This window comes from Anguilla anguilla, chromosome 14 (genome assembly GCF_013347855.1).
Source record: "Anguilla anguilla isolate fAngAng1 chromosome 14, fAngAng1.pri, whole genome shotgun sequence".
Taxonomy (NCBI): Eukaryota; Metazoa; Chordata; class Actinopteri; order Anguilliformes; family Anguillidae; genus Anguilla; species Anguilla anguilla.
The window spans coordinates 26,636,277-26,661,575 of record NC_049214.1 but is presented as its reverse complement, the minus strand read 5'-3'; the positions used below and the strand labels follow the sequence as shown (position 1 = coordinate 26,661,575).

General features: G+C 42.6%; 1 protein-coding gene across 2 annotated transcripts in view; it reads right to left on the bottom strand.

Moving 5' to 3' along the window:
- LOC118213119 (ciliary neurotrophic factor receptor subunit alpha-like) overlaps positions 1-25,299 on the bottom strand; it is a 172,084-nt gene that overhangs the window by 128,542 nt on the left and 18,243 nt on the right. Inside the window, exon 1 of one of the 2 annotated variants that reach the window (XM_035391819.1) lies at positions 23,813-23,896. The exons of the other annotated variant lie outside the window; for it this stretch is intronic. Coding sequence (XP_035247710.1) covers positions 23,813-23,881 — 69 coding nt within the window. The 5' untranslated portion in view covers positions 23,882-23,896. Of the gene's footprint in view, positions 1-23,812; positions 23,897-25,299 lie in introns of those variants that run through there. 2 annotated transcript variants of the gene reach the window in all.

The window sequence follows — 25,299 nt, the reverse complement described above, 5'->3', positions numbered from 1 at the left end:
CTAACATTTTGGCAATTTGGTTTTGTCATGCATTTGTAAAACACTAGGATGTCCGACAGCTGTCCAAGAGCATTTTTTGTTCTAAGATAACATTGTGTGTGTGTGTGTGTGTGTGCGCTCCTGTTCTAGTCAAGGTTGTGATACAAATACTAAAGTGATACTATAAGAAACATTAAGTGGTTTGGTATTGTAGCTTTGTAAAAACGTTCTTTGTTTCTTGTGGCCGATAGATAAACTACAATATGTGAGAGGTATTCTGGGGGGCGGGGGGGGGGGGCAAGCAGGGGAGTGGAATTTTATGAAGTGTGAATATTGCAGTTTCCAAACGCCAGGCCGAATCCACGGCAATACACAATAAGAAATCAATGAGGATGAGGATACCACCTCCTACTACTACGCACGTTCCAACTGGAAAGCCCCGCCCTTTCTCATTCATATTTATAGATTATGTATATCACAACAGTATATACTCTCTCTGCCCTCTCTTTCTGCTTGTGCTCGCACGCTCATTGCAGCCTGGGCCTGTCATGCTGAAGAACATCACCATGCCACGCATTAGCTGCCCGGGCTGAAGCCACATTGATTGCACTCACACTGGGTTTACAGGAACAGGGGTCCTCTTTCACATCTTCCAAAACTCACAGAGATGGAAGGGCTGAAAAATGGCCTTTGTGAGCACGGGTTGTTTTTCTGTACCATTATCTCAGTACCCTATATGACCGTCAAAGGACAGCAGGACAGAGAAAATGAGTGAGAGTGAGTGAGAGAGAGGGATAGAATGAGAGAGAGAATGGGAGAAAGAGAGAGACAATGAGAGATAATGACAGAGAGAGAGGGAGAGAGAGATCACAGTGCCCCAAAATACACCCCGACCCAGACAATGACCCATTTGGATCATAATCTAAAGTAAACCTTAACCTTAGTAATCTACTGAGAAAATCTAATCGAGTAGTTCAGTGCTTAAGATACATTATATACACATAAACGTATCACGGTTACCATATTGGGCACACGTTATTCATATACTGTGAATACAGCACCAATGAAAGCTGCTGCCAGCCCACAATAAACGAACGCAGAAAACCAAACACCCCCAAACTAACAAACCTTTACATTTAAGCCGTTTAGCAGACGCTCTCAGGCAGAGCGACTTACACAGCTGCCATTCTTTACATACGGTCCATTTACACAGCTGGACTTTCGCTGAGGCGAGGCAGGTTAAGTGCCCCGCTCCAGGGTGCAACAGCAGCAGCCCCACCTACACTCCGGCCCGTAACCTTGGAGTTAAAAGCCCGGCTCCCTCCCTCACTGTTACGCTCCTTCCTCAGAAGCACGAGCGGACGCTTCGCCCCTCAAACGCCGCGCCATGGCGCGTTCAGCCGCGCGGCGCTGGAAAAATAATGACCTCCTGAGAAAAGGACTGGACTAATTTGCTCATTTGCGGAATTGTGTTATTTCACTCTGACGACTTGCAAGCGGCGCTAAGTTATCGCGTACAAAAACACGGCTTTGGGAGAAATCGTTTAGTTTAACCACATTAGGTGGCCTGTTGACTATTGCAGGGCTGCCCAACACTGTTTCTGGAGATCTACCATCCTGCAGGTTTTCATTTCAACTGAAATTTGGCACACCCGATTCTACTAATTAATGTACTAATTAGCAGCTCGATGAGAACTCTAGCTGTTGAATGAGGTGCGTTTTTTTAGGGTTGGAGTGAAAACCCACAGGATGGTAAATTCTCCAGGAACAGGGTTGGTCAGCCCTGGTCCATTATCATTCTTGGGAGATTTGTCAGATTTTGTCAGTCCACCTGTCACGCGTAGTTTGTTAAAGGGACAGTCCTACTTTATTTGGGAAATTAACTTTTTGGCTATCTTACCCATAGTTACACGATAAAATGCATGCAGCCTGTAGATATTGTCTAATATTTTTTGCACAGGGATGTCATCATTATCAAGATTATCGTCTAACTTGTTTGGCAAGACAGCCAAAATGCGAATTTCCCAAAAAGTAGCTCTATCTGATGAAAGGGTAAGGTGAAACGCAGGGTGCCAGTCTGTTTCGACAGAGACCACGTGCTAAACTGAAGGTGTTGTTAGCGCTGTTAGCGGACTAGATTACCCAGACTGCACTGTTACAGGGCAGTAATACTCAACGCAGAACGCTGGGTATTGTGAAAGATGTAAGATCAATATCTAATTTATAATTCTAAATCATTTTAAATTCCGTTTCATCCACCTGTTTTATCCCGGCCTATAAGACAATGCTCCAAAATGGGTCGTGGCTCTTTTTTCACTGAGTCTGGCAAACCCTGCAGACCACTGCCTGTGCAATGACTGTGCTGGCACTTTACCTTCTGTTCCTCTAGCTATGATGTCATAAACTTATTCTGCTCGGGTTTTTCCTTATTGCACACTGACACCTCTATCTGTCCTGCTCAACTCACCAACATATCTGTGTGTGTGTGCATGTGTGTATATATAATTATTATATATATTTTTTTTTTTCTCCTCTTTTCCCAGCTTCAGGCACCTGTCCAGAGCATTAGCCATAAGACCGACTGACCCACCCTCCTCCAGACACAGTTGGTCCAGCTCCAGCTCCACGCCCGTCCCCCTGCCTGACAGTGCCACCCGTTGGCCTCCAGACTCATCTCTCATCAAGAGCAGAGTCATCCTTCATAGCTTCACTCACACGTTGTCATTGACATTTATGGGCTGTCGTTTTTCTGTTTATCATACAGCCTATTTCCAATTAACTGCTGCCAGCCCGCGGTATACCGGCACCCCCCGCACCAACTGCCCCATACCCACCCAGAACCCTCCCCCCGCTCAAAGCTTCCTCCTGTTACCAGCCTGCCGGTTCTTCTTCACCCGAGGCGTGCTCTTGGCTCTTGGTGGGGGGGCGGGGGGGTAAGGGGGTCTAGGCCTGGATCTCTGAAAAGCCGCTTTGTGACAATGCCCATTGTGAGAATATTTTTTTGGGAAAAAAAGCTCCACACAAAACAGAAATGGGAATAAATTGAAATTTTAGCTGGGTGTGCCATCTCAGAAAGACACACCAGCATGCAGGCTAATGCTTATCAGCTCTTTGTATGAGCTCCTCTGGGACGGAGGCACGGATGTGAGGAGATGAGCGCTGGTTATCAGTTCACCCCGAAGGCACCCGGGGAGGGGGGTGGAGGATTTTCAGCTGGCGGCATGTGACTCGGTGGCCCCCGCCCCCCCCCCCCCCCCCCCCCCCCCCCCCCCCCAGGTCAGCAGGGTGGAACTAGCATGCAGCGGTCATGTGAACCGGCACAGTCCCCTTCCACGGTTTCTGTTGGGCTGGTCAGTTAAAGAGTGCAAAGGAGAGGCAGCTGGATACATGTAAATAAAGAAGGATTCGTACAGTATATTATAGTTTCATCCAGAAAATTCTAATGACTCCGAATAAGATCTCGACCACTGTCAATCTAGATCGGCAAACATTTGCCATTAAAACTTAAATGTACAAAATAAAAATATTTATCAAACATAAATTATATCTCAGTTAATGTTATGTTATCTTAAATGCAGCGATGGCTATACGGGTACATACATAATAATAATAATAACAATAATAATAATAATAACAATAATAATAATAATAATAATAATAATAATAATAATAACCATAGCTTAGTCATATTACAAATTAAAATACATCTAGTTTAGATAACTGTGGGCCTACGCTCTGCTCAAACTTCAGGGCTTGGCATGCTTGCCGTGTTAGGACTGCTGTTGAAAAGCATAACAAAACTTCAACACCAATTTCTCCAAACGACTATGGCCACACTCAGTTTAACTTTATGTTTCATTGAGTCTATAGCCCTCTCTCACTCCCGTGCAAAACATAGGCCAGTACCTCCATTCACTCTTCAACTTGTTATCCATTACAGAAGCTTGTAGATTGTGTGCAATCTGGTTAACAAAGCCATGAAATAGGGCTTAAGAATAAAAAATATAATTAGAAAATAGCATAAATATTAGAATATGCCTCCTAATTTTGTTCATAAAGGTGGTAGGATATATAAACAGATTGGAAAACATGTTTGTCTGTATTTTCCTTTAGCAGTAGAGGTCCTATGGTCCAAGGGATACATTTAAAATAATAAATCAACATTCGGAGAAAAAGGGAAATGTCTTATTCTTATTCGGTCACTGTTCATAAAAACACAATGCGAGATAAATTCTGCAAGTACGAGCAACGCATTGAAGAGAAGGGATAAATAATATAACAAAACCATCCATGGCAGGAATGCTCTCACAAACAAAACTGCTTTGTTAAAACACATAACACTGCAATCATGGATATCTGTCAAAACACACAGATGTCTATGTACGCTAAATACAGAAAAATCACACTAAAAAGCATAAAAATAGAACTTCCTAGGCAGTATTAATAGGAAAAACAAGACTATTCACATCAAATGAAAAAATAATCCCCTTACATCAAGATGCATAATAGTACAGAAAAACAAATTACTGTCACAACAGTGGTATTTAACCCTTCATGGTATGAGTTCCCAAATATGGGATTAGAATGTTCGTGACTGAACATTCTAATGATGATGTTACAATAACAACTGCACTACTGGTAACTGAATGTAATGGAGTTCTAGAACACTGACTTTTTTTAGAATACTGAATTTAGAAAAAAAAACATTCCTAAAAAACCTACTCTTGTTTCTGGGCTTGAATGCATAATGAAAGCAACATTGCCCTTACAAATCCTTACAAACAAGGGCCATCTTAAAGGCCATCTCCAAGTCATGTTTCCCTGTATTCACTGCACTGGTTATCACAGGGAATCTCCGATTTTAGCAGGCACTAATCGACTGTGGAAATCACATGACAGCCCCTCCCCCCCCCCCCCCCCCCCCAGGACACGCATAGCCGGCCGAAGGCATTATCCCCGTGCGCCTTTCAATGGAAGCCCATCTGCACTGTGAGACAGGAAACAGGAGAACCGCACAACAAGCATTAGCAGAGCACTTTCCCTTCCTTGATGTGGCAATGCAATAAAGGCTTTTTAACTGATCGAAGCCGAGCCTTAAGAATGTCCTGGACATTCTTCTTCTTTTCTTTTTTGCCTCGCGAACGAAAGACTCTTTAGCAGCCTCTTTGACCCTGATCTCCCCCGTGAAGTGGAAGGACGTTGACTGTTGGGAGAGCGACGATGAAAGCGTCCGCTTGCGCACGTGCGTCTACGGGCGCGTGTACGGACTGGAATGTGGACAGCCCATCGTTCCGCCACTGCAAATCTCGATTTCCGCACTTTTATGTCGATATGCCTTTTAAAATTAGCCCCGTTTCTTTATTCCAGCTTTTCATACACATTGCGACTATGTGCAGGTTTGCAGATTTATCAGTGGAATCACTCTACAAATATCAAAGGAAATCAATGGCCGTCGTGTGACTCATGAAAAGGGGGAAAGTGGGAGGGATCAGTACATTAATTTAGCGAGTGAATCTGCGCTCGTCCGTAACTCTCCTTTCCAACTGTGACTAAATAAAAAGCTGTGAAAATTCAGGAGATTAAAAATTCAGGGGAGCCAAGAAGGCTTAAACAAAGTTAAAGAACCAGCGTCCTCCAACTGTTTGAGCACTCAAGTTTTTTTTGGGAGAACATTATGGAAACGGTTAATACGGTCACAACAGCGGAGAGGGCTAGAAGAAGGGAACGATTTCACAGCTCCTGAATAAACAAGACTCACTGGTGCGCACGCACTGCCTGCTCCCTACGAGAACCATCTGTTCGGCTCCTGGATCATTCTGTTACATTGTCAGGGAGAAATTATCACGCATTTCCCACAGGATTCCTCTCATTCCACGTCTAAGCCCTCTTCAGAACAATGGCAAATCCACCAGTGACTAATTGGCTCCTTTCAAATTTGAAACCAATTTTGAAAAATATGATTATGAAATTAAAGCAAAACCATTAAAAAAAAACTATGTGGCAATAAAAGGCCACTATGGAGCACGTTATTTGTACATAAATTATGAACTGCATAAGAGGGCTCTTGATTGGCATTCATTTTTAGAAATTAGTTTTAACGTCCACAGTTTAACCCAGTGTAGCAGATCACCTTCTCAGCACAAATGCTATTTGTTATGAACAACTCATTTTTACCAGATGATAGCTAAGAAACTGAAAGCCTAAGACACTTTTATTTTTTACATGGCTGACTACTGGGCTACAATATGATTAAAAAAAAGTAAAAAGTGAATAGATGATGAAATCGAGTATGATTGGCAATAGGGTGTGAGGTGAAAGTTCTGATAGTTTAAGTTCAAGGGAGGGAGTTGCGGCATGACTCTACACACACTGATATTTTATTCATGAAGAGCTCATTTTGGTTTCTACACCACTCCCCCCAATCCCTGCTTTCTTAACTCGGCTTAGGCCAGCCGTATCACACCGCTGCTAGCGAATTAGCCAGCGCTAGAACCACCACCTGTAGGGTCGGATTCTATGTTAATCAACATCGTAATATAGAGAAGGCCTGATCCATAACACTCTAGGTAGGGCAGGTTGGCAAATAGCAATAAAACATATGTTTACAAAATAATTCCTTATGGCGTGGAAGTTTGGTAATGTAAACCTTTTATAAAAACTGATTGGACTTGAATCTGATGGAAATTGATTGGAATGAAATTCCTAATTGTTTCAAATGGTCAAACATCTCAATATTATAAGTACCAAAGGTCACATGTTGGTCCAAAGATGTCCACTAAAAATACAAAAATGTTGCAAATGGTCTTGTGATTAAATGTATAATAAAACACAATTATTGTTGGTTCCATGGTCATTTTTAAGAACATTACACTGAAAGTAGAGAAATAAATTCATTAAATAATTTGCAGTGAATAAACCCTACAGTTTCCAAAACATCAAATCTTGCCTTAAGGTTTCCCAGCAATAAAAAGAGCAGCCCATGTCATTTGTGCTTACCACCTAAACCACCTATGGGGCGACATAGATCAGGAGGTAAGAGCGGTTGTCTGGCAGTCGGAGGGTTGCCGGTTCGATCCCCCGCTCTGGGCGTGTTGATGTGTCCCTGAGCAAGACACCTAACCCCTAATTGCTCCCAATGAGTTGATTGGTACCTTGCATGGCAGCCTTTCACCATTGCTATGTGAGTGTGTGTGTGAATGGGTGAATGAGAGGCATGAATATTGTAAAGAATCAATGAAAGAGAGGCATCAATAAAAGCACTATATAAAATGCAGTCTTTAGACAACACTTAGTTGTTCTTCAGTGTGTGTGGTTACTGATAAACTGCTGAAAGCCAGCTCAAAGTATTTTTGACAAGATGCAAAGAAATTCAGAATTAAAAATTTGTTTTCTGTCATCCTGAATTTAATGGGAAAGGACACAGAATGCAAAATGCAGAAATTATTGTTATTTTCTGGGTTATTATTAGTAAGCAACCTTTAGCTAGCTGTCATTTCAAAAGACAGATGAAGAAGTATAATTTCCTTTCCCGTTGGCTCAAAATTAATTATGCGCCCATTCATACTGGTTGTAAAGCTCTAAAGGGGAGTCAGACTGTATGCACTCATTTGAACTCCTTGTCTTGAGTTGGCTATGGGCTAAATGAGATAACATTTAGGCCAACCCAACAGGGAAAGCCTTTTTGGCACATTAAAGAAGAGTACAGGAGGTACTGTACTAAAAAAAGGCGCACCTGCCCTTCTTGCCCCAAGTGCCCAATGCTCGTCATTATTTTATTATATTCATAAGCAGAATTAGCGGGGGAATGTACCCATATGAGCAGCCATGGGGGAGGCGGGGGGGGGGGGGGGGGCGTGTCCCTGACTGCCCACGTGTAGACACTAACTTAGGCCTAATTCATGAAAAACATTTGTGAATGTGCACAAGTAACATTGTATCTTTTGCACAAAAAATTATATATCCATATATATTTGTAAATCAGAGTTGACGTTAAACCGCACTGAATCCCTAAAATGGACTCGCATTTCCTTTCTGTCATTCTAAGCACGAAGCTCCATTTCTCATAATGCCTAGCACCCGTATGTACGACAGGCTAGCTCCGCCCCCTGATTTTGGCTAAATATATTCCGTACATTAACTGGGAGTCATAAATCAGCTCTTCCAGGTTAGGCGAGCCCTTTTCTCACTTTGAGCCCCCCTCCCCCCCCCTCCCCCACCCCCACCCCCACAAAATGTCCCCACGCGGCCCACGGAAGGAAGGAAGCGAGAGACAAAAGCAGGTGATGAGGAATAAAGGTGAAGACGGAAGGAGGGACCCCGCGTGCCGCTCGGCAGATTAAGATAAGCGGGGGCGTTTTTACGCCGGCTATTAGAGGACGACAAAGGATGCCTCTGCCCTTTTCAAACGCCGCCGATAACCCCCCCGGTTAAGCGTGCGCGAAGCCGCGGCCTCTCTCCAATCGCACGCGTTATTGTGTTTTTTTTATTTTTTATTTTAATCGGAGCGGCGTTTTTCGAGGCTCCTCGGCCGGGTCCTTCGCTCCCGCTTTCGCGAGGACGGCGGTTCGGGGCCGACGTGCTGGAACCCGAGCTCTGCGCTGGAAACGTCGTCAGAAGTCAGCCGAAAGGCTTCTGCGTGTCCTCTGCCTAGGCTAACAAGTCGGAAAAAAGATGGTTTGCAAGTCGGCGCTGGCAGAAATGTACTTTTTTTTCCCCAAGACAAACGCAGCCTTGTTAAAATCCAAATCTGTAGATTTGTGACAGAAATTCATGTACAGTATAATGAACAGAGACATATCTCATCATTTTTGTGGCACGTAATCTATATATATATATATATATATATATATATATATATATATATATATTTACATTTTTTTCACATTGTGCATTTCCTGTTTACTGCATTATTGAAATGCTCTCTGAGTTACGACCTTTGTGACTCACAGATCAAGCCTGACATGCAGGGATATCGCAGGGCTTGTGTTTTTGGCAGTGTGAGAACCTTGGCATCAGAGGGGAAAGTCATCGACAGAGCAACAGAGAGAGGGGACCGCTGTCGGAGCCTTTCTCCGAGGCCGAGGCTAAATCTGGTTTCACATTATCATTATGCATCTCCGGGGCCGACGCCCTGAAAGGGAACCCACGTTTAAGTGGGAGCAAGATGGATCCTATAGCTGGGCAAGTCACCGGGGACCTGGAACAAGAAAGCAATTCCAGAGTCTCTACAACTCTGATAATTGGCGGGCCTTCCAGGACATCGACCTGGGAGGGACCGAGGAGACGTGAGGTGACAGAGGGGAGGGGAGGGGTTGGGGGGGGGGGGGTCTCGATATGTGGAAACGAAAAGGGGGGGAAACCAGACGGACCGGTGAAAGCCCCCGCCCGTGGCACGGTATGAATCTGAAATGCTAAATGTTAGATTTATAACACAGCACTTGTGGCTTGGAAGCTCGCTGTGGTTTAAAAAAAAAAAAAAAACCTTTTCTGATTTGAAATGCTGGCTGTCAAATACATTTATGCAGTAAGTGGCAGTACAAGCCGTGGAGTACGAGATTGGAAGGGGGGTGAGTGTGTGGGGGTGGGGGGGTGGGGGGGGGTTCATTAATTTAAGAAGGAAGCAGATGGAAGACTTTGGCCAGGTCCAACAGCCTGGAACAATAACTATGGAGGATTAGGTAGGCCAATCTTCGCGAAGAAAATATTTTTGGCCTGTATAATTAAACCGAGAGTGAACCTGATTAAGGAAAACAAGACAAGGTTCCATTCTGTTGAAGCGCGCAGCTCCGGAGTTAATTGGAGAAGGGGTGGAGTGGATTAATAAGTGGGCATGCCTACATTTTCATAAATTTTGCATTATGACTGACAGGCGACTGGGTGAATACCCACAGTACAAAAAGTGAGGGCCTTCTGGGAAATTTGAAGATAAGGTACAGTCGCATATTCTGAGGCACCTGATTTGGGTGTGCAGATAGAACCCACACAGCAAAACCTGTCCAATCAGACACAGCCAGGCTTGTGAATATGGGCACGTGGAAAAATATTTACACTGGCCGCACTGGCACTCAAGATAATGAAATCCAAAAATGTATCAAATTAACCATTTGTGTACACACCATTTTACATGTACGCACATAGTCAATTTTTCCCTAAACCTGCGATGCATATTCCATTTCGGACGGAGGCTGTGCATATCTTGAGGAAAGTGAAACACTACACAAACAGGTGGAGACAAAAAACCTCTGGCAGGAACCACATACTGGTGACAACTTGGCGAATTTGTCGCTAGATTTACCAACTTCTCAGGCCCGTTTAGCAACTTTATTTCAAAAAAGAACCAAATGTGTGACAAATCTGGCAACTGTTTGAGCAGGCATCAGTTTCCTTGGAAAGCAGTCGCTGCGTGGTGCGTCTGCAGTCTTTCCTGTGCTCGTTATTGCTCCACTGCTCACATAAGAGCGGCTGGCTAGTGCAGAGAGAAGATACAGTGAGACGCATGTTTTCATATGCAAATTAGTATGTGTCATAAATATGTAAAATAGCGTATGTCATCATATAGCAACTTTTTGTGCATGCTACATTCCGTAGAAAAAAGTTGGTATCACTGGAACCACACATACGCAGTCTTCCTCACAGATATATCCACAACTTTTCTGACTTCTGACCATTCCCAGAATGTTAATTTAAATGTTCTTACAATAAGCGGAATATGCACGATTGGTCAGACCATTCAAGAAGATCTGAAAGGACATACTGGGAATCTGTCTCACCAAAAATGACTGCTTATCCTAAATGCTTAATTTTACCCTTTCAGCTTCATTATTTAAATCTTGAGTTTACATTTTTTTTAGAAAGAAATACTGGTCAAATTAAATGAACAATCATCCTTAACATTGCTTTACAAATACATGTGCTTGTTTTTTATTTGCCACCTAAAATTATTTTAGTGCCGCAGTTTTTCAACGTTTCTTTGCCGCTTTGGTTGTTGGTTTTATTCTTTTGTTGTGAAGGCTTGGAAATAATTCACACAAAAAAAACAATGCAAAGCATCTCATTGAAAAGCAGTGCAAATCACCACAAGGAAAAGTATTACCACAACAAAAGAAAGCCATGTGATTTAGTGCATAGGGCAGTGTCCATCGGTTTCTCCCAAACAACCCATAAAATCAATACAAATGACCGTCTCGGCCACTTGCGAGAACCAGCACTTTAACATTATAGAATAAAGCCAAACGTTTACGACATATACCAAAAGATTATTTTCTCATTACAGACCCCATAAATGTGAAACTGTAGGCCCATTACTTCCCTTGTCATAAGGCTTCCCAGTCCCCATCTGCAACCAAGCAGCAAAAGCTCAGCAAAAAAATCATCTAAGCTGGGCCGTGCGATTTGCTCTTCGCCTTCACCCTGGGCCCGCATTACAGGGTAATTTGGACCCGCTCGCATAACACGCGTCGAACCTCGCGAGGAATTGTACAGAGGTCCCGACTCAGTGCAGTCATTAAAAATCCTGTGGCGCTTCTCAAAAAAAAAAGGCTAGACAGTACTCTAATGTCCTGGCCAAATTCCAAAACTGGCTCTCCAAATCTGGCTCAACAAAAATCATCTCAATCTAATAATAATGCTGTCCCTCTTCATCTCAGCTGTTATATCAGTGAGCATTCTGGTCGGTGTTACACGTTGGTGGTGGTTGAAACGAACCTCCCTTCCCTCCGCCAATGTAGAGCACTGAGACGGCAAAGAGTGCAGAATACTTTAAATCACATCGACCAAGATGCTGCCATGTTGAACTTGCCTGCCCCTCCCTAATGAAGAGTTCAGGAAACATTCCTCGTGCGTAACACTTTCAATTAAGTGGTGTGCAACCAACCAGCATGCCCCATAAGTTATTCTGGTACATCTTACACTGTTGGTATGTTCCTAAAATTATATTGGCATATTTTCATCAGATAATTAAGCTCATAGCACAAATACTGGAGGTCACACGCATTTAATTCTGAAACTTTAACTCTGAACCTATGTCTAGCAACATCTGACAAGATTAGGTTTACAGGGATTCCGTTAGTCATGTGTTGGCCATGTGTTGTTTTAACATTTCTTTACGACAGAGAGAGGACACCATTTCATAATTAGGCACTTAAACTAAAAAGGCCATTCAGAATTCCTCATCGTATGACAAAAGACCATTGAGAACTGAGTGTGTCTCTCTCTTCCCGTTGTGATCATTGCCATTGATTTCCGCAACCCCACAGTCACAGCCACGCTACCGTGTCCTAGCGAGAGTCCAAGTGTCGAGCAGCTACTGCAACTGCTGTCAACACCTTCGGTGCTAATCAGGCTGTTAAGACTGTTCCAGTAATGATGCGCAACAGCAACACCACCACCAGCAGTAGCAGGAGTAGTGGCAGCAGCAGCAGAAGCAGCAGGAGCAGCCGTAGCAACAGCAGTAGCAGTAGCACACACTCATTAGAAACGTGAGAACTGCGCAACTGTTAAACAAATCCTAGGCAGAAAAAAAAATCACAGGGATCATTCCCCTGCTCAGAATAACAGATTTCCTGTTGCAGAGCATTGCGAAACGTGGCAAGGTTTTCATAACAATTCATTACACATTACCTTGAAGCATCCAAGCAAACTACTTCACATATAGTCATTCTGTTGTAATCATGCAAAAATGTCAGTTATGCAATAAATTATAATGAGGGTTTCATTTACATTGAGTAGAAACAGGAAATGGGAAATAATGCAGATGGTCTGTGGCTCTTGCGCACATTTAAACTGAACACAATTACTGAACACAGGAGCTGAAATCCTCTCTCAAGACGGTATGTCCCACCCACCTACTGGAGCAGCTGACATTTTTCACTGAGGTGTAAAGACATGGCCATATGCGGACTGATTTGACAGGCAGCATTTTATCACTGTCCTCCTGTTAGGAAGCATGTCTGAAACAGTCTCATAATCCATATTTCTGTAATAATTGTGGTTGAGTATGCAGAAAACCTGAGCGAATCCACAGAGATTAGCAGTACTGTCAGATTATCATTTTTCAACCCTTACGCTTACCTCATCATATCTGCTGATGAATATTTCTGAATGTTTGTTACTTGTGCAAGTAATTAGGAAACAAATTAGAAGTATTTATTCTCCTGACAGCAATGCTAGATAGATATGAGAAATGTAGATATGAAAAAGAACCAAAGTGAGAAAAGAAACGTATAAAACAATGTTGACCACATTAACACGGGGTGTTCGGAGACCCCAGACAGGAAGGAAGACACTCTCCAGGCGTTACACCCCTGCACATTCTTGATTCAAGGAGAATTTAGAACCCTCCAGTTCCCACTTCTGTATTCCGATTAATTCCACTGAACCCAGAATGCAGTTCACCGTTTCTCCACTGCCGCTATTATTGTAATAAATATGATTTTTCGTTCATCAAGAGAGAAATATGTTTTTTTTATTTTGATTTCCATACAGTGACATTTGTTTAGTTTGGGAAATCCCATTAGCCTTTTGATGGATTCAGTCAGTAATCAGCAATATAATTAATTATATCAGTTTAATGAGCATAAAGCTAACATACAGTACCATATGTTAAGTTGCTTTGAAAATATGGAGTTTTAACATGTAACAGATTGAAGGTGCAAGAAACGCCTGTGGCTGTACTCTGGGTCAGTAGCTGTGCTGTGTACTTGTACGGTAATTGCCTTTTGCCATTTGAAGTACATACAGTTCCCTCCAAAACCATTGTAACATTAGATTGAAATGAGTTATTTTTGCTACATAGTTAAGGCATTCGGATTTTAGATCAACAGATGAATATGAGACACTGATGAGAAGTACTGACGGTCAGCTTTTATTTCATGTGATTTAATGATTTAATTAAGTGCTTTATGTTTCACCATTTCACAGAAGCAGCTGTTTTTGTGTTGAGGCCCCCATTTTCATCTGTGCAAAATTTCTTCTTACACAGCCAGGCAAAATCTTTCTGTACACATTGGAATTCGTCCTACTGCTGCCACCCTTCTGTTGCATCATCAATAAGGATGAGTGAGCCTGTTCCAGAAGCAGCCATACAGGCCCAAGTCATGACACTACCTCCTTCATATTTCACAGATGATCTCAAAAAACAAGTCTGTATTTTTTTTGGCGAATTCAATTCTGGTTGCTGATGAGAGGTTTGCACCTTGCAGTGTAACCGGCATGATTCTGCTGTCTAAGTCTTCTGAGTATGGTGGCTATCACCATTGCCCTCTGGAGACTGCCGTTGATGTCACTGACCTTTGCTTCAGAGTTTTTATTCACAGCTTGTCATCTGCCATCAACTGTAGTTGTCTCCCTTGACCGACCTGTACAACATTTATTTCTATGTCCACCGGTGTTTTCTTTCTTTTTCAAGACTTTCCAAACTGCTCTACTTGATATACCCAGCTTCTATGTTACCCTTCTTAATGAGTCCTGTTCTCTCGGCTCACAGATTAGTTGTCTTTCAGCCATAGTTAGTTCTCTTCCTGATGCCGTATGCCTCTGACACCAAATGCATACAGATGAAAACAAAGTCTACATCTAAGAGTGGACACTCACTGCTCTTCTCTATGTGGACAAACCATGCAAAAGGAAACACCTGAACAAGAATTAACACTGGCCAGTCATCTATTAACTTAATTTTGCACAGATGAAAATGGCATGTTTTGGCTGCCCCTGGCCTCTCCCTGGGGAGCTCAGAGATTTCCCCTCACTGTCCTCCTTCAAACACTCCCTTAAGATCCACCTTTTTAAAATTACTTTTGATGTCTGATTGATTGTTATTTTGTCAATGTGTATTATATTTTATCTTCCCATTTTTGTCAAGCATCTTTCAGTTCCCTGAAAAGCATTATATAAATAAAATATTGTTGTTGTTGTTGTTATGTCAAACTGAACGTACATACAACCTCAAAGTGCCTTCAGTAAGACTATAGAAAATTAATTTTGCACTGAATGGATTTGAATGAAGATAATGCACGTTTCAGGAGGCCTACTTTGCAGCACAGTGTGGCCACATGCATTCAATGGGACAACAGCAGCTAAAACCTTTATTGCCAAAATGGCTGGCTATACCCTGATGAACTTAATGTTCTTTGCTTTGCCCTTGTATTGCAGCATCCTAATTTCCGAGCGTGGCATTAATTGCTTCAGAGACAGTGGCGTTGTGATTTAAATTTTCTGTGTGCAGGAAACGGAGCTCTATTCTTAATATTTTAAGGATGCAGGCTGCTCAGCAGGTGGGGATGTACGCCTTGATGGCTAATCAGTTTGTTGAATTGAATTTCCTTGAGCTCTCCTCCACAGGAGGGTGTATCGGAGCAAACATTGCAGCCGCACAGTTTGTGGCACACACACACACACTCATTTTCTGTGGCAGCATTCAGACACATTGTTACATATGTCTTGAAATACCGTTCCTAAATTTATCTTGTCAGATCAATAATTCCATTTGTGTGCTCAATGCATATTTAGTCGATGCAGTAAAAGTCACAGGAGGTGCATTTCCTATAGCATAACTCCATTAATAGATATTCCTGCGTCTCAATGCGGGACTCTTGGAATCTGAGAAATTTAAGGAATGAGCACTCCGTGCTGGGACAGTAACCAGGGAGAACACAGACAGAGATTCCATCATAGGAAGGTCTGGCACACAGTGATTGACAGTGCCAGAAAAACTTAAGAGATAGTTTATAGCTGATTCTAATCTAGCTCACTGAGCAGAATAAGGCTTTAAAATAGGTACCTACCCAAAACGTCCTCACAACAGTGCTGCCATATAGTGGCAGTGTTATAGCACTGGCAAAACATTCCACCGACACTGACAGAACATTTTGTGTTAGCTGGGGAAGATAAAGAGGTTGGAGAGAAAATGCTTGGCAATTTCTCACTGCTGCCCTGACCAATGTGCCAAACTTGCTGTCCGGTACAGTTAATGGATTACGGTCTACTAGCCCCAATAAGTAAGCATGTTTTTCTTCAGTTCCAAATACCCTGCTGCTCAAGTTCTAGGACAAATTGTGAAATGTAGGGCAGTGTAGTCTGATCAGATCCCTAGATGATTATCAGATCCCTATTACTTATGTTCAAAATAAACTTTTCAAACCAAACACTCAAAATAAATGCACTTACAATATAGGTATGCTTCAAGGTTTCTAGGTTGGAAAGTCCATCATGTGCAATGCATTCTGAAGAGTACACATTACCCAAAAGCAACTGGGAAGGGAAACATCTCAAGGATCACTACTGTACACCTGAAACTGATGTACCAGAGACCTTATCCGAGCCCATCAAATGTCTTTGGTTCCCTACCATGTACATTCACTTTAAATTAGCATTTTCCAAGGACAATGTATCTTAATTAATGGATTAACGAATAATGAGTAATTGACTCTTAATGTCGCATTAATGAAAGTATATTTGATCTGAAATTGATTTTTATAAGAATGATAATTGGATTAGCCAAATTGGTTGGTTTTTTTTAAAAAATCTATTAAATAATCTGTCTCTCTGTTTTCCTTACTAAGGAAAATTGCGATCACTTATTTAATGCAATTAATACTCTGGATGTAAGATATGCAAACTGCTCCTTGAATAATTACCATAGCAGACGGTATCTAGGGAAACGCAGGGTCATAAATTAGGTCATCAGCTCTCGAGTACTCCCTGTACTTCCTCAGACTCAGTGTGCAATGCAAGGCATCTCAGCGGAGAAGTGTAGATTTCCAACATCATAGAAGCGCAATGCAAACGTACACTAACCACAGACCTTCCTTCAAGCCTAAGACTGACTGAAACTGAATGGCAGAGGCTACTACTGATCAACCACCTGTGGTTCTTTTTAACCACTGTGAGACAAAGTCACTTTGGTATGAAGAACAGTCGTTGGGTTTCTCAGCAATTAATTCTTTTTTGTTCTGATCCAGTCTCGCTGATGACGACCCTCGGTGATGTCGCGGCCGGCGGGATTCACCACAGTCCGCTGGCGAAGAAAAAACTGCCTTTGAAATGACATAGTTGCATCATACCGTTGCAACAGTCACCATGACAAAGCTATCCAGTTAGCACAAATGCTAAAAAGAAAAGAATGAACTCGGCGCAACGCTCTAAAATAAGTTATGCTACCCTGCAGCTGCATTCGTGCGTTGTGGCAGGTTCTGTGCTGTCAAAACGGGCCCCAAAAGCTTATCTTTCATGTGCCCTCTCTATTCCACTGCTGTGAAGTATCCGAACCCCGTTTTTATAGAATCCAGATGTTTTATTCTAGATACATAAGTATATCCATAAGTTACGTATGTTCGCAAGGTCTTCTCATAATATTTTCTGTAGGTACAGTAGTTGAAATATATTAGCCCAAAAGGATGTTCACACTTTAATACAGCACCTCATTTTCCTATTTCATAATAACAGGATATGATTTTATGATGCATGTAATGAAAAAAAAATAGTTTGGTGGTGCTTAAATTGATGTAAGAATGTTATTCTTTAAGACTTCAGTGTTAGAAGATAACAGAGAAGACAAGAACACGTGCGGATTTATAATTCACTGTACAGTGGAAATACTCATCTTATTCAGTAAAAGACTAACAATGCCAAGGATGGTGCACTGGAACCAAGATGTTTGGACCTATTCAGTGGCCTTATTTGGAAAATCTTTAGAGGAGGAATTAATTGGTATTGACGTTGTCTACAGTAATTGCAAGACTGAAGGTTGCCGATGGATTATGCTAAACTGCGCTTCATTACCATCACGAAGAGGTGGAGGTACGAAGAACACTGAAACCATCGGAGAGCGTTAATTGCACAAAGTGTGAATGGTGGGTGAAGGACATCTGGGTGACAAGACACTCAACTCTGAATGTCCTTTTATGCATTTCAATCATTTCCAGCTGTCCATCAAACTATGTTATGCGGCTTGAGGACAATGCTTATTGTGACAAAGACCCTGTACAATTAAATCAACTCTCCATTTTCGTTAAGCTGTATTATAAATATGTAAAATAAATGTAAATGTAAAATTAATTTTCATTTACAATAAGGAAGGACAAGATGTGTACATACTAGAACATATGGAATAAATCTTAAGTGTTGCTAATATTTTTGTGGAACAAACAATATGCACCACATTTACTGGTGTTAATGCGACATAAAATGTTAATCACAGATCAATCAGTTTCTCAAAACTGTTCATTTGCATCCTTGGTTCATAATAAATAGACCAAAAAAATAAATGCATGTCATTATGTATCAGGCTCTTTAAAAATACCTGTGAAAATTTGTAAAAAAAAATTTAAAAAGAGGTTACATCTGCATGTTCTTTTCAGGACATAATGCTCAACATAAAACGGCTTTGAATTTAGACTGTAGCGAGAGAAAAGAAATTGCTCATCAGCATCAAACATCGTGCTACCTTTGAAGCTCAGCTAAAATTGAGTTTCTGATGTTCCAAAAAAACTACACCCACTGAAAAGATTTTGACTTTGAATCGGTCTGCCAATGTCTCTCGGCTCTTGGACCGATACAAAAATAATGTGTGGTGAGAAGCCATTCCCTCCAAGCCACAAAATTTCACACAGGCTACATATTCTTCCAATTTAGCGATAAAATGTCACAGTTGTTGATACATTTCATCAGGTATAAATCTGGACTTTCTTGCAAAAGTCTACGACTTCCTTTGAAAAGTGCATTTACCGAAATTTGTTTATCTCCGCACCACCCCCTTCCTCCCTATATTCCAGGGGTATGTTTAACCGAAGCATTTAACGTTTTCCTGCAGTAATTAATGCTAACAGGAAAAAAGGCACTGCTGAAAAATCCATGCTGATTGGTCGACATTTTAAACAAGCGGTGTCCATTGAAAATCCTCAGGCTTCTGGCTTTGTGTTGCTTAACCGGAGCTTGTTGATTGGACGGCGTAATTAACTGTTTTAATTACAGATGTCAAAATCAGCTGCTGGTTGAAAGGCATCTCTAAGGCCCTCTTCAAACCATCTAAACATCTGTGTGCTGCACCAGGAATAGCGTCATCGCTGAAAAAAACGAATTTTGAATATCGTGATCTGTAAGATGGGCTCTTGAGCAGCACTGCACCTCTTCAGTTAATGCACATAAACACTCCGGCTATATGCGACTCCTCTCATCGGAAAGCCCTGGCATTAGGGTTCATCTGTCAGAACTGAAAGAGATGACAGCAGGACAAGCTCTCTCAGATGATGCACGGCTTCAGGCAATCAGCCCAGTCACGCAGTCGCCGGCGTGCACCTGCGTTGTGATTACGTTTCTAACCCCTTACCTGAATGCGGCTGACACAAAAGCAGCTGAGCGGCACATGCGACTGCACTGGTACCGTAATTCTCCATCGTCAGGAGTGAATTTGAACTGCCGATGAGCAGAAACTGCCTGACAGTTTTCAGAGCCGGCTGTGGGCATAAGCGCTCCACGCGGTCATTTAGGGCCACGGCCATCCCGGGGTCACACCAGTTCAAGCTTGAAAATTCATTTTGCAACAGTTTTTAATTGTAAAGCTATTGTTACTTACTGTATGCGCCTGCTGTGATCGGTTCTGCCCACTCCCCGCCCCAACCCCCCTCCCCTCCGGCCCCCAATCTGCAATTCCTGAAAACCCTCAACCCCCCCCCCCCCCCCCAACCACCACCGGGGCCAGCTTTGTTGTTTTGGGTCGTTTCAGGTCACTAAAATTCTACAGCCAGTCTAACGGTTATATTTTTGTCTTAATAGTAGCATCAAGATACACTACAATGAATGGCAGACCCACTAATGCTAATTTCAAGTAGTTGGTTGCATTGCAGCCAGCCAAGGTATCATACGAGTAGAGTTCTGACAGCGGTATAAATGTATGAGGGTAAGAGTGCATATAGGACTATTAGAGACTTAGGTTTGGATGCAGCACAGATGAATTTAAGGCTTACTGCTACACATCACATTGGCTGTTATTTCAGCGACCGCTGCCCAAAACGTCGGCATTCCGGAAAACATTTGTATTTATTTTCAAATGAATGCAGGTTACTTAAACGTAAAGGACATTATGGCTTGGCCCGTGTTTCAGATAAATAAAAATATAAAAGCTTTTAGACTTGAACAGCAAAGACTCACGGCTAAATGTTGTGTGCTTAGCAGAGGCAGTTAATGTGAATTGCATAGCTATCCTGTGTATTTATTTTACAGACTACACAGCTAACAGAAACCAGCTGAACACTTACTCGTGCTTACGTATAATTAAGAACCTGAACGTATGTTCTTTTTTTTATCCTCCCGCTTACGTGGCCAGTCCGTTAACCACCACACCGCACATCCATATTGATCCCGCGCCATGGATTTATGACCTAACGGGCCACAGCGCAGCTCGAACGGGACCCATTTAAAATCTGGGATTTGCGCCTGTTAAAACGTATCAATAAACAACATAACAACAAAACCAGCGAGCTGATACGTTCGTCATCAAATTCCGGCCGGATTAACGGCCCAGGTTTCCACGGTTTTCTTCAGATTCATCAGCGTCCCCCGGGGACGGACTAATGACCGGCGCCTCCTCTTCCGTCTGGCGTTCGCCTATCACACAGCCGTCTCGGTTATAAATATCCACCTCTTCGCTATTAAAGGGTCGAGTTCGTCTCGTGTTCGTTTTATGGCGCTCGCTACGCAACGCCAGCGCTCGATCTAAGTCACTCAGGACAAATTGGGCCTTTTTTAAGAGACGCTCAGACGCTGGACTCTACCCATGTTCCTGTCCTGCAATCTGAATACAAGTAAAGGAATAGCGAGTTCAAAAGTTACATTAATCTGTCAGTTCAAAAATGTCCATAAGGCACCTAAGTTCATAGTTAGTTCAAATAAGCTGTATTTGATGACAACCTGAAGATAATACAGCTCAAGCAAATTTGGGTCCACTCAAATTTGTAGAATTAACAGTGCACAGCATTGGGTTTACTGCATTATATTTAGCAGATGCTCTTCACCCACAGTGACTTTCACAACTTTAGCTTTTTTTTTTTTAACATCGTATTGATTTATACAGCCGACTGCATACTGAAGGTATTGAGTTTAAGCACCGTATTCAACAGTACAAAGGCAGTGTTCTACCTGGGAATCAAACCTCCAAACTTTAGGCTATAAGCCCAGGTCCCTAACCATTACATTACACCGCTTCAAACTAAAAGAGAAAGGAAAATTCCAGAGCACCCCCCCCCCCCCCCCCGCCTCCTCCCCCCTCCCCCGATACTGAAGCCTCCATGTCAAAGATAATGCATGTGCAGCTGTGTTGTTCTGTGGTGCCTCTGTTCTGGCCTATGCCCTTTGAGCATGTTTCCTACAGGTGGGGATATTCCTACAAGTAAAATGTACTGAGGGAGCTCCCTTTGGTGAGTTCAGTCGGCAAACGCCGCAGACCCTTTTTTTTCTTTGCTACAGTGCCTCTGGGAATTGAAGTCTTTAGCCCCCAATACGTAGAAAACGATAAGCAATAGCAACCACAGCCAAATTCTTCCAAACTAATTACCACATAAGCTCACTGGCCTGACACCAGCAAGCCATTTACTGGGATGAAAAAGCCTGCAGAGGGAAAACAAAATAAACACGGAAGGCACTGAAATGGCTTTGGTCGCAAATTCTGCTTTTTTTTCATACTTCACACTCCATAAACCATAAACAACAAATACAACAGCCACAGCAGGGGAGGCAAAAGAGATGCTGGTATGTTTTGCATTAAGCTGGACTGTTTAAACTATATCATTTAAAATGCAGTTTTATAAAGCAATTATATTATTGTACAACATTACAACGCAATCATAATGGCAGCCTGCTTATAGCTGGCCATAGCATCACCCAGGCAGGGCTTCCTTCAGTAGCCTCCAACCTGTCTTTCACATGCACGTACGCGCACACACACGCACACACACACACGCATGCACACACATATACTGATGCACTGTATATTGATTTGATAAATCGATACTCAATATATTTATTGAGAAGTGGTGGCGGATTACCATGTAAAGAAATGATTCAGTTTGCAACACTGCAACCATTTATATGTGTAAAGAAGCACCATTTGCAGGTGACACATCCCACACAATACTGAGAAATGTCCGATTTGTCTTCTCCAACAATCAATGAATCCCTGAGTCAAATTCCCATCTTTGTGACTGCGGCTGGTCTTGAGGTCTCACTGAACCACCCAGCATTCACTGTTTGTCTTTTCCAAACCAAAACTGCTAGTTAAAATGGACCTGTTCGATTGGCGAAATAGCAATCATTCATTGGTCAATGGCCTGTCATTCACAATGCCTTTCCCACTGCAGTGACAAGCTTTTGACAACATCTGAGGTGAGCTGAAAAACCAGGCCCGCCACTCAATGCTTTGTTTTTTATTTTTTTGGATTAAAAATGAAAATAATAGCTAATAGCTAATTAGTATTTTGTGAGCGATTTAGCCCCGCCCACAATCCATGCAGTCAAGCTATGTAAAGTGAATTTTATTCAGTTTGTCAGAAACGTTGTTCATCTAGCATAAAACAAAATATTGCGATCGTTCTTCAGTCACTGGCTCCTTAGAGCCTGCAGAGGCCACACTGATTTAATTCTCACAGCTCACAATCTGTACACCAAGGTTACGCCCTCGATCAGATGGATATAAAATCCCAGGAAATAACTTTTGCCTTTTCTTCCTCTCTTGTCTGAGCTCTTCATCTGTTCCGATCTGAACAGATACCAAGGCCCCGGCCTCACCCTCGCGATGAGACTCTCGCGTTTCCAGAGAGACGCTGCCTGGCGGACCGGAACTTTCCGCCACCGCCGCGAAGGCAAATTAAGCCGTTCCCTCCGACGCCTGGATTTTTCTGGGCCCGAGGAGAAGGCGGCGGATTTAGACAGGGCTAAAACCCCCGGCGGAGGGCTCAGCCGGATGAGCGCAGGAAGGAAAAGACAAGCCATCCTTCACAGGAAGTCCCTCTGCGTTAATGTGCGACTGAAGGACAGCGTCCAGCCACCTGGTCCGCTGCTTCGCGGCAGACAAACGGGGGCCGTCCTGGCGGCCGAACAGCCAGGGACTCCAGACGGTCTTTAAGACAAGCAGCCGCACTGGCTGAGCATATCCGCCGCGACCGTCATGCCTGAGCAAAACGCGTGTCATATTTTCAGATTCTTCTGTCCTTTGTAAATATATGTGACAAACTGTGCAGTCACACATTCCAATAAGCGGGCTCCTCTGATGAAAACAAACATACAGTAGCAAAAATGAAATTTAGGCCTAAATATTGGAGTACGTAAAGAAAGAAATTATCTTATCAATCTCCCTCCCAATTAAATCAAAATTCAAACCCAGCCAAGATGTGCTTAAATTACCAAGGCACTATTCAGTGTCAGCAACTACTTCAATCTAGCCGTTTGTAAGTTTAAAGAAACTCATGACATTGCCAAAGCTCAGTACGGCCCTTATCTTCTGATTCTGTCCAATAAACGGTGATAAAACACATCTATCATTCACAGAGCCCATTTAATCGGTTCCCCAACAGAAATTCCTCAGGAACACCCAGCCATCACAACTTAAACACAGCGCACATACTCAGATTGTTATTAAATGCTCTGGCCTTTTCTCCAGCACACTTTGGTTCCAGTGTGTGAAATTCATAGTGACACATTTGAAATACCACTACATTATGGCTAGCACTCAGACCCACAGGTTTTTTTAACGAACTTCCATTTTATAGCTACTTCTTGTTTGATTCACCAGCATCACTCGGCATATCCACAGAACATCTTTCTGCTCGAATCTTATTTTGAAACTCACCTCCGCAAAATGGCTATTGTTGGTGTAGATGTAACTGAAATCGAAAGTGCTTATTAGCCTGGCAAACATCAGCTGCAGGATTTAGCAGAACCGGCAGTCGGCCTGATCGTCGTGCGGGTGTGAAAGCGTCAGGAGCAGGTGTGTGTCTCTTTCGCTCGGCATCTCCCAGTCAGAACCGCCGCTCTTAGCATTCATTCATGTTCTCCCGCCCACAGAAAAACAGATAAAGCTATAAAAAGAGAAGAGTGGGCAGACAGCTCATTGATTGAGACCCTTGTCTCAGGTTGCTTTAAAACCCCGGGCAGCCTGCACTTAGAGAACCTGTCCGCCCCGGTTTATCTGACAGACGTCTCAATCCGGCTTGTTTGTGTCCCTCAGAAAACCTGTCTGAAGATATAATTTGCGCCGGTGAAACAGTCATTTGGCCGCGCGGTTCCACGTCCTCGCCTCAGTTCAGACTTAATTTTGTTCTCGCTGAACCTCGCTGAAATGTTTGAACACGCAAGACTGGTTCATTAGGTTTTTTTTTTTCTTATCAAACAGCTTGTTCTCTGCAAATGTAAATAGTAAAATCTGGGCAGAGGAGCAGGTTATTAAAACGGTTTTATTTAAATGTCTGAACGGTGAGATTTACTCGTAAACCACAAAGCGGACCGACTACTGTCGATTCCACAGATTCCTATGAAATTACTTTCGGGGATTAATGATTAATGTTGTGTCATGTAAAAGGTTGGCTGGGGCTGCCTTTCTTTGAGATTATTTTTTCCACTGTAAATTGAGGTTCAGCTTTGCTCTCTGTATATTTTCCACAGAACACAACCTGTGTGCCAGACGTAAGAAGGGGTGTTAATAATTCTGCCCGGTGGGGTTCCTCGGTACTGTTTTGATTTTTGTTTCACTTGCTGGTGTTTTTTTCCACCCATTAAACATTGATATCTTTGGCACAAACGGTCTGTGTCAGAGGCTCATGTAGATCGATCGTCTGAATCGTCTCATGCTGTTTTTGATATCGGGTCAGTTCCCTCCGAAGTGGCCAACCGGTGAAGCAAAGCCCTAACATGCCGTCAGACAGCAATACAGCCCGTGACTGGAAGCTTCATCTGCTGCGAATTTTACGTTTCTGCCAAAAACTCAAGTTTTACAAGATGGCTTTAATACAAGAATCGGTTTTATGTAATCATGGATTTTTACTCTTTCTGTTCATTATTATTTTTAAACACTTTAGATTTTTGACACTTGTTTCTTTTCTTTTTGTCTGGAAGTGCTTTTTCAGTAGCTTACAATTATTATCATCACTAGAGGTCTTCCCTCCACGTGCTGAAATTACAACCTGAACAGCCTGGTGGTGGAATAAACATTTTTCAGATTGAAACTGGCACAGAACAATGCAAGGTCCAAGCTTGACGTTAATTTATCCAGGGCTAATAAAGTTTTTCTCTGCTGCCAAGGCAAACAGGCAACATCTGCAAGCCCTCCAAACGTTTCCA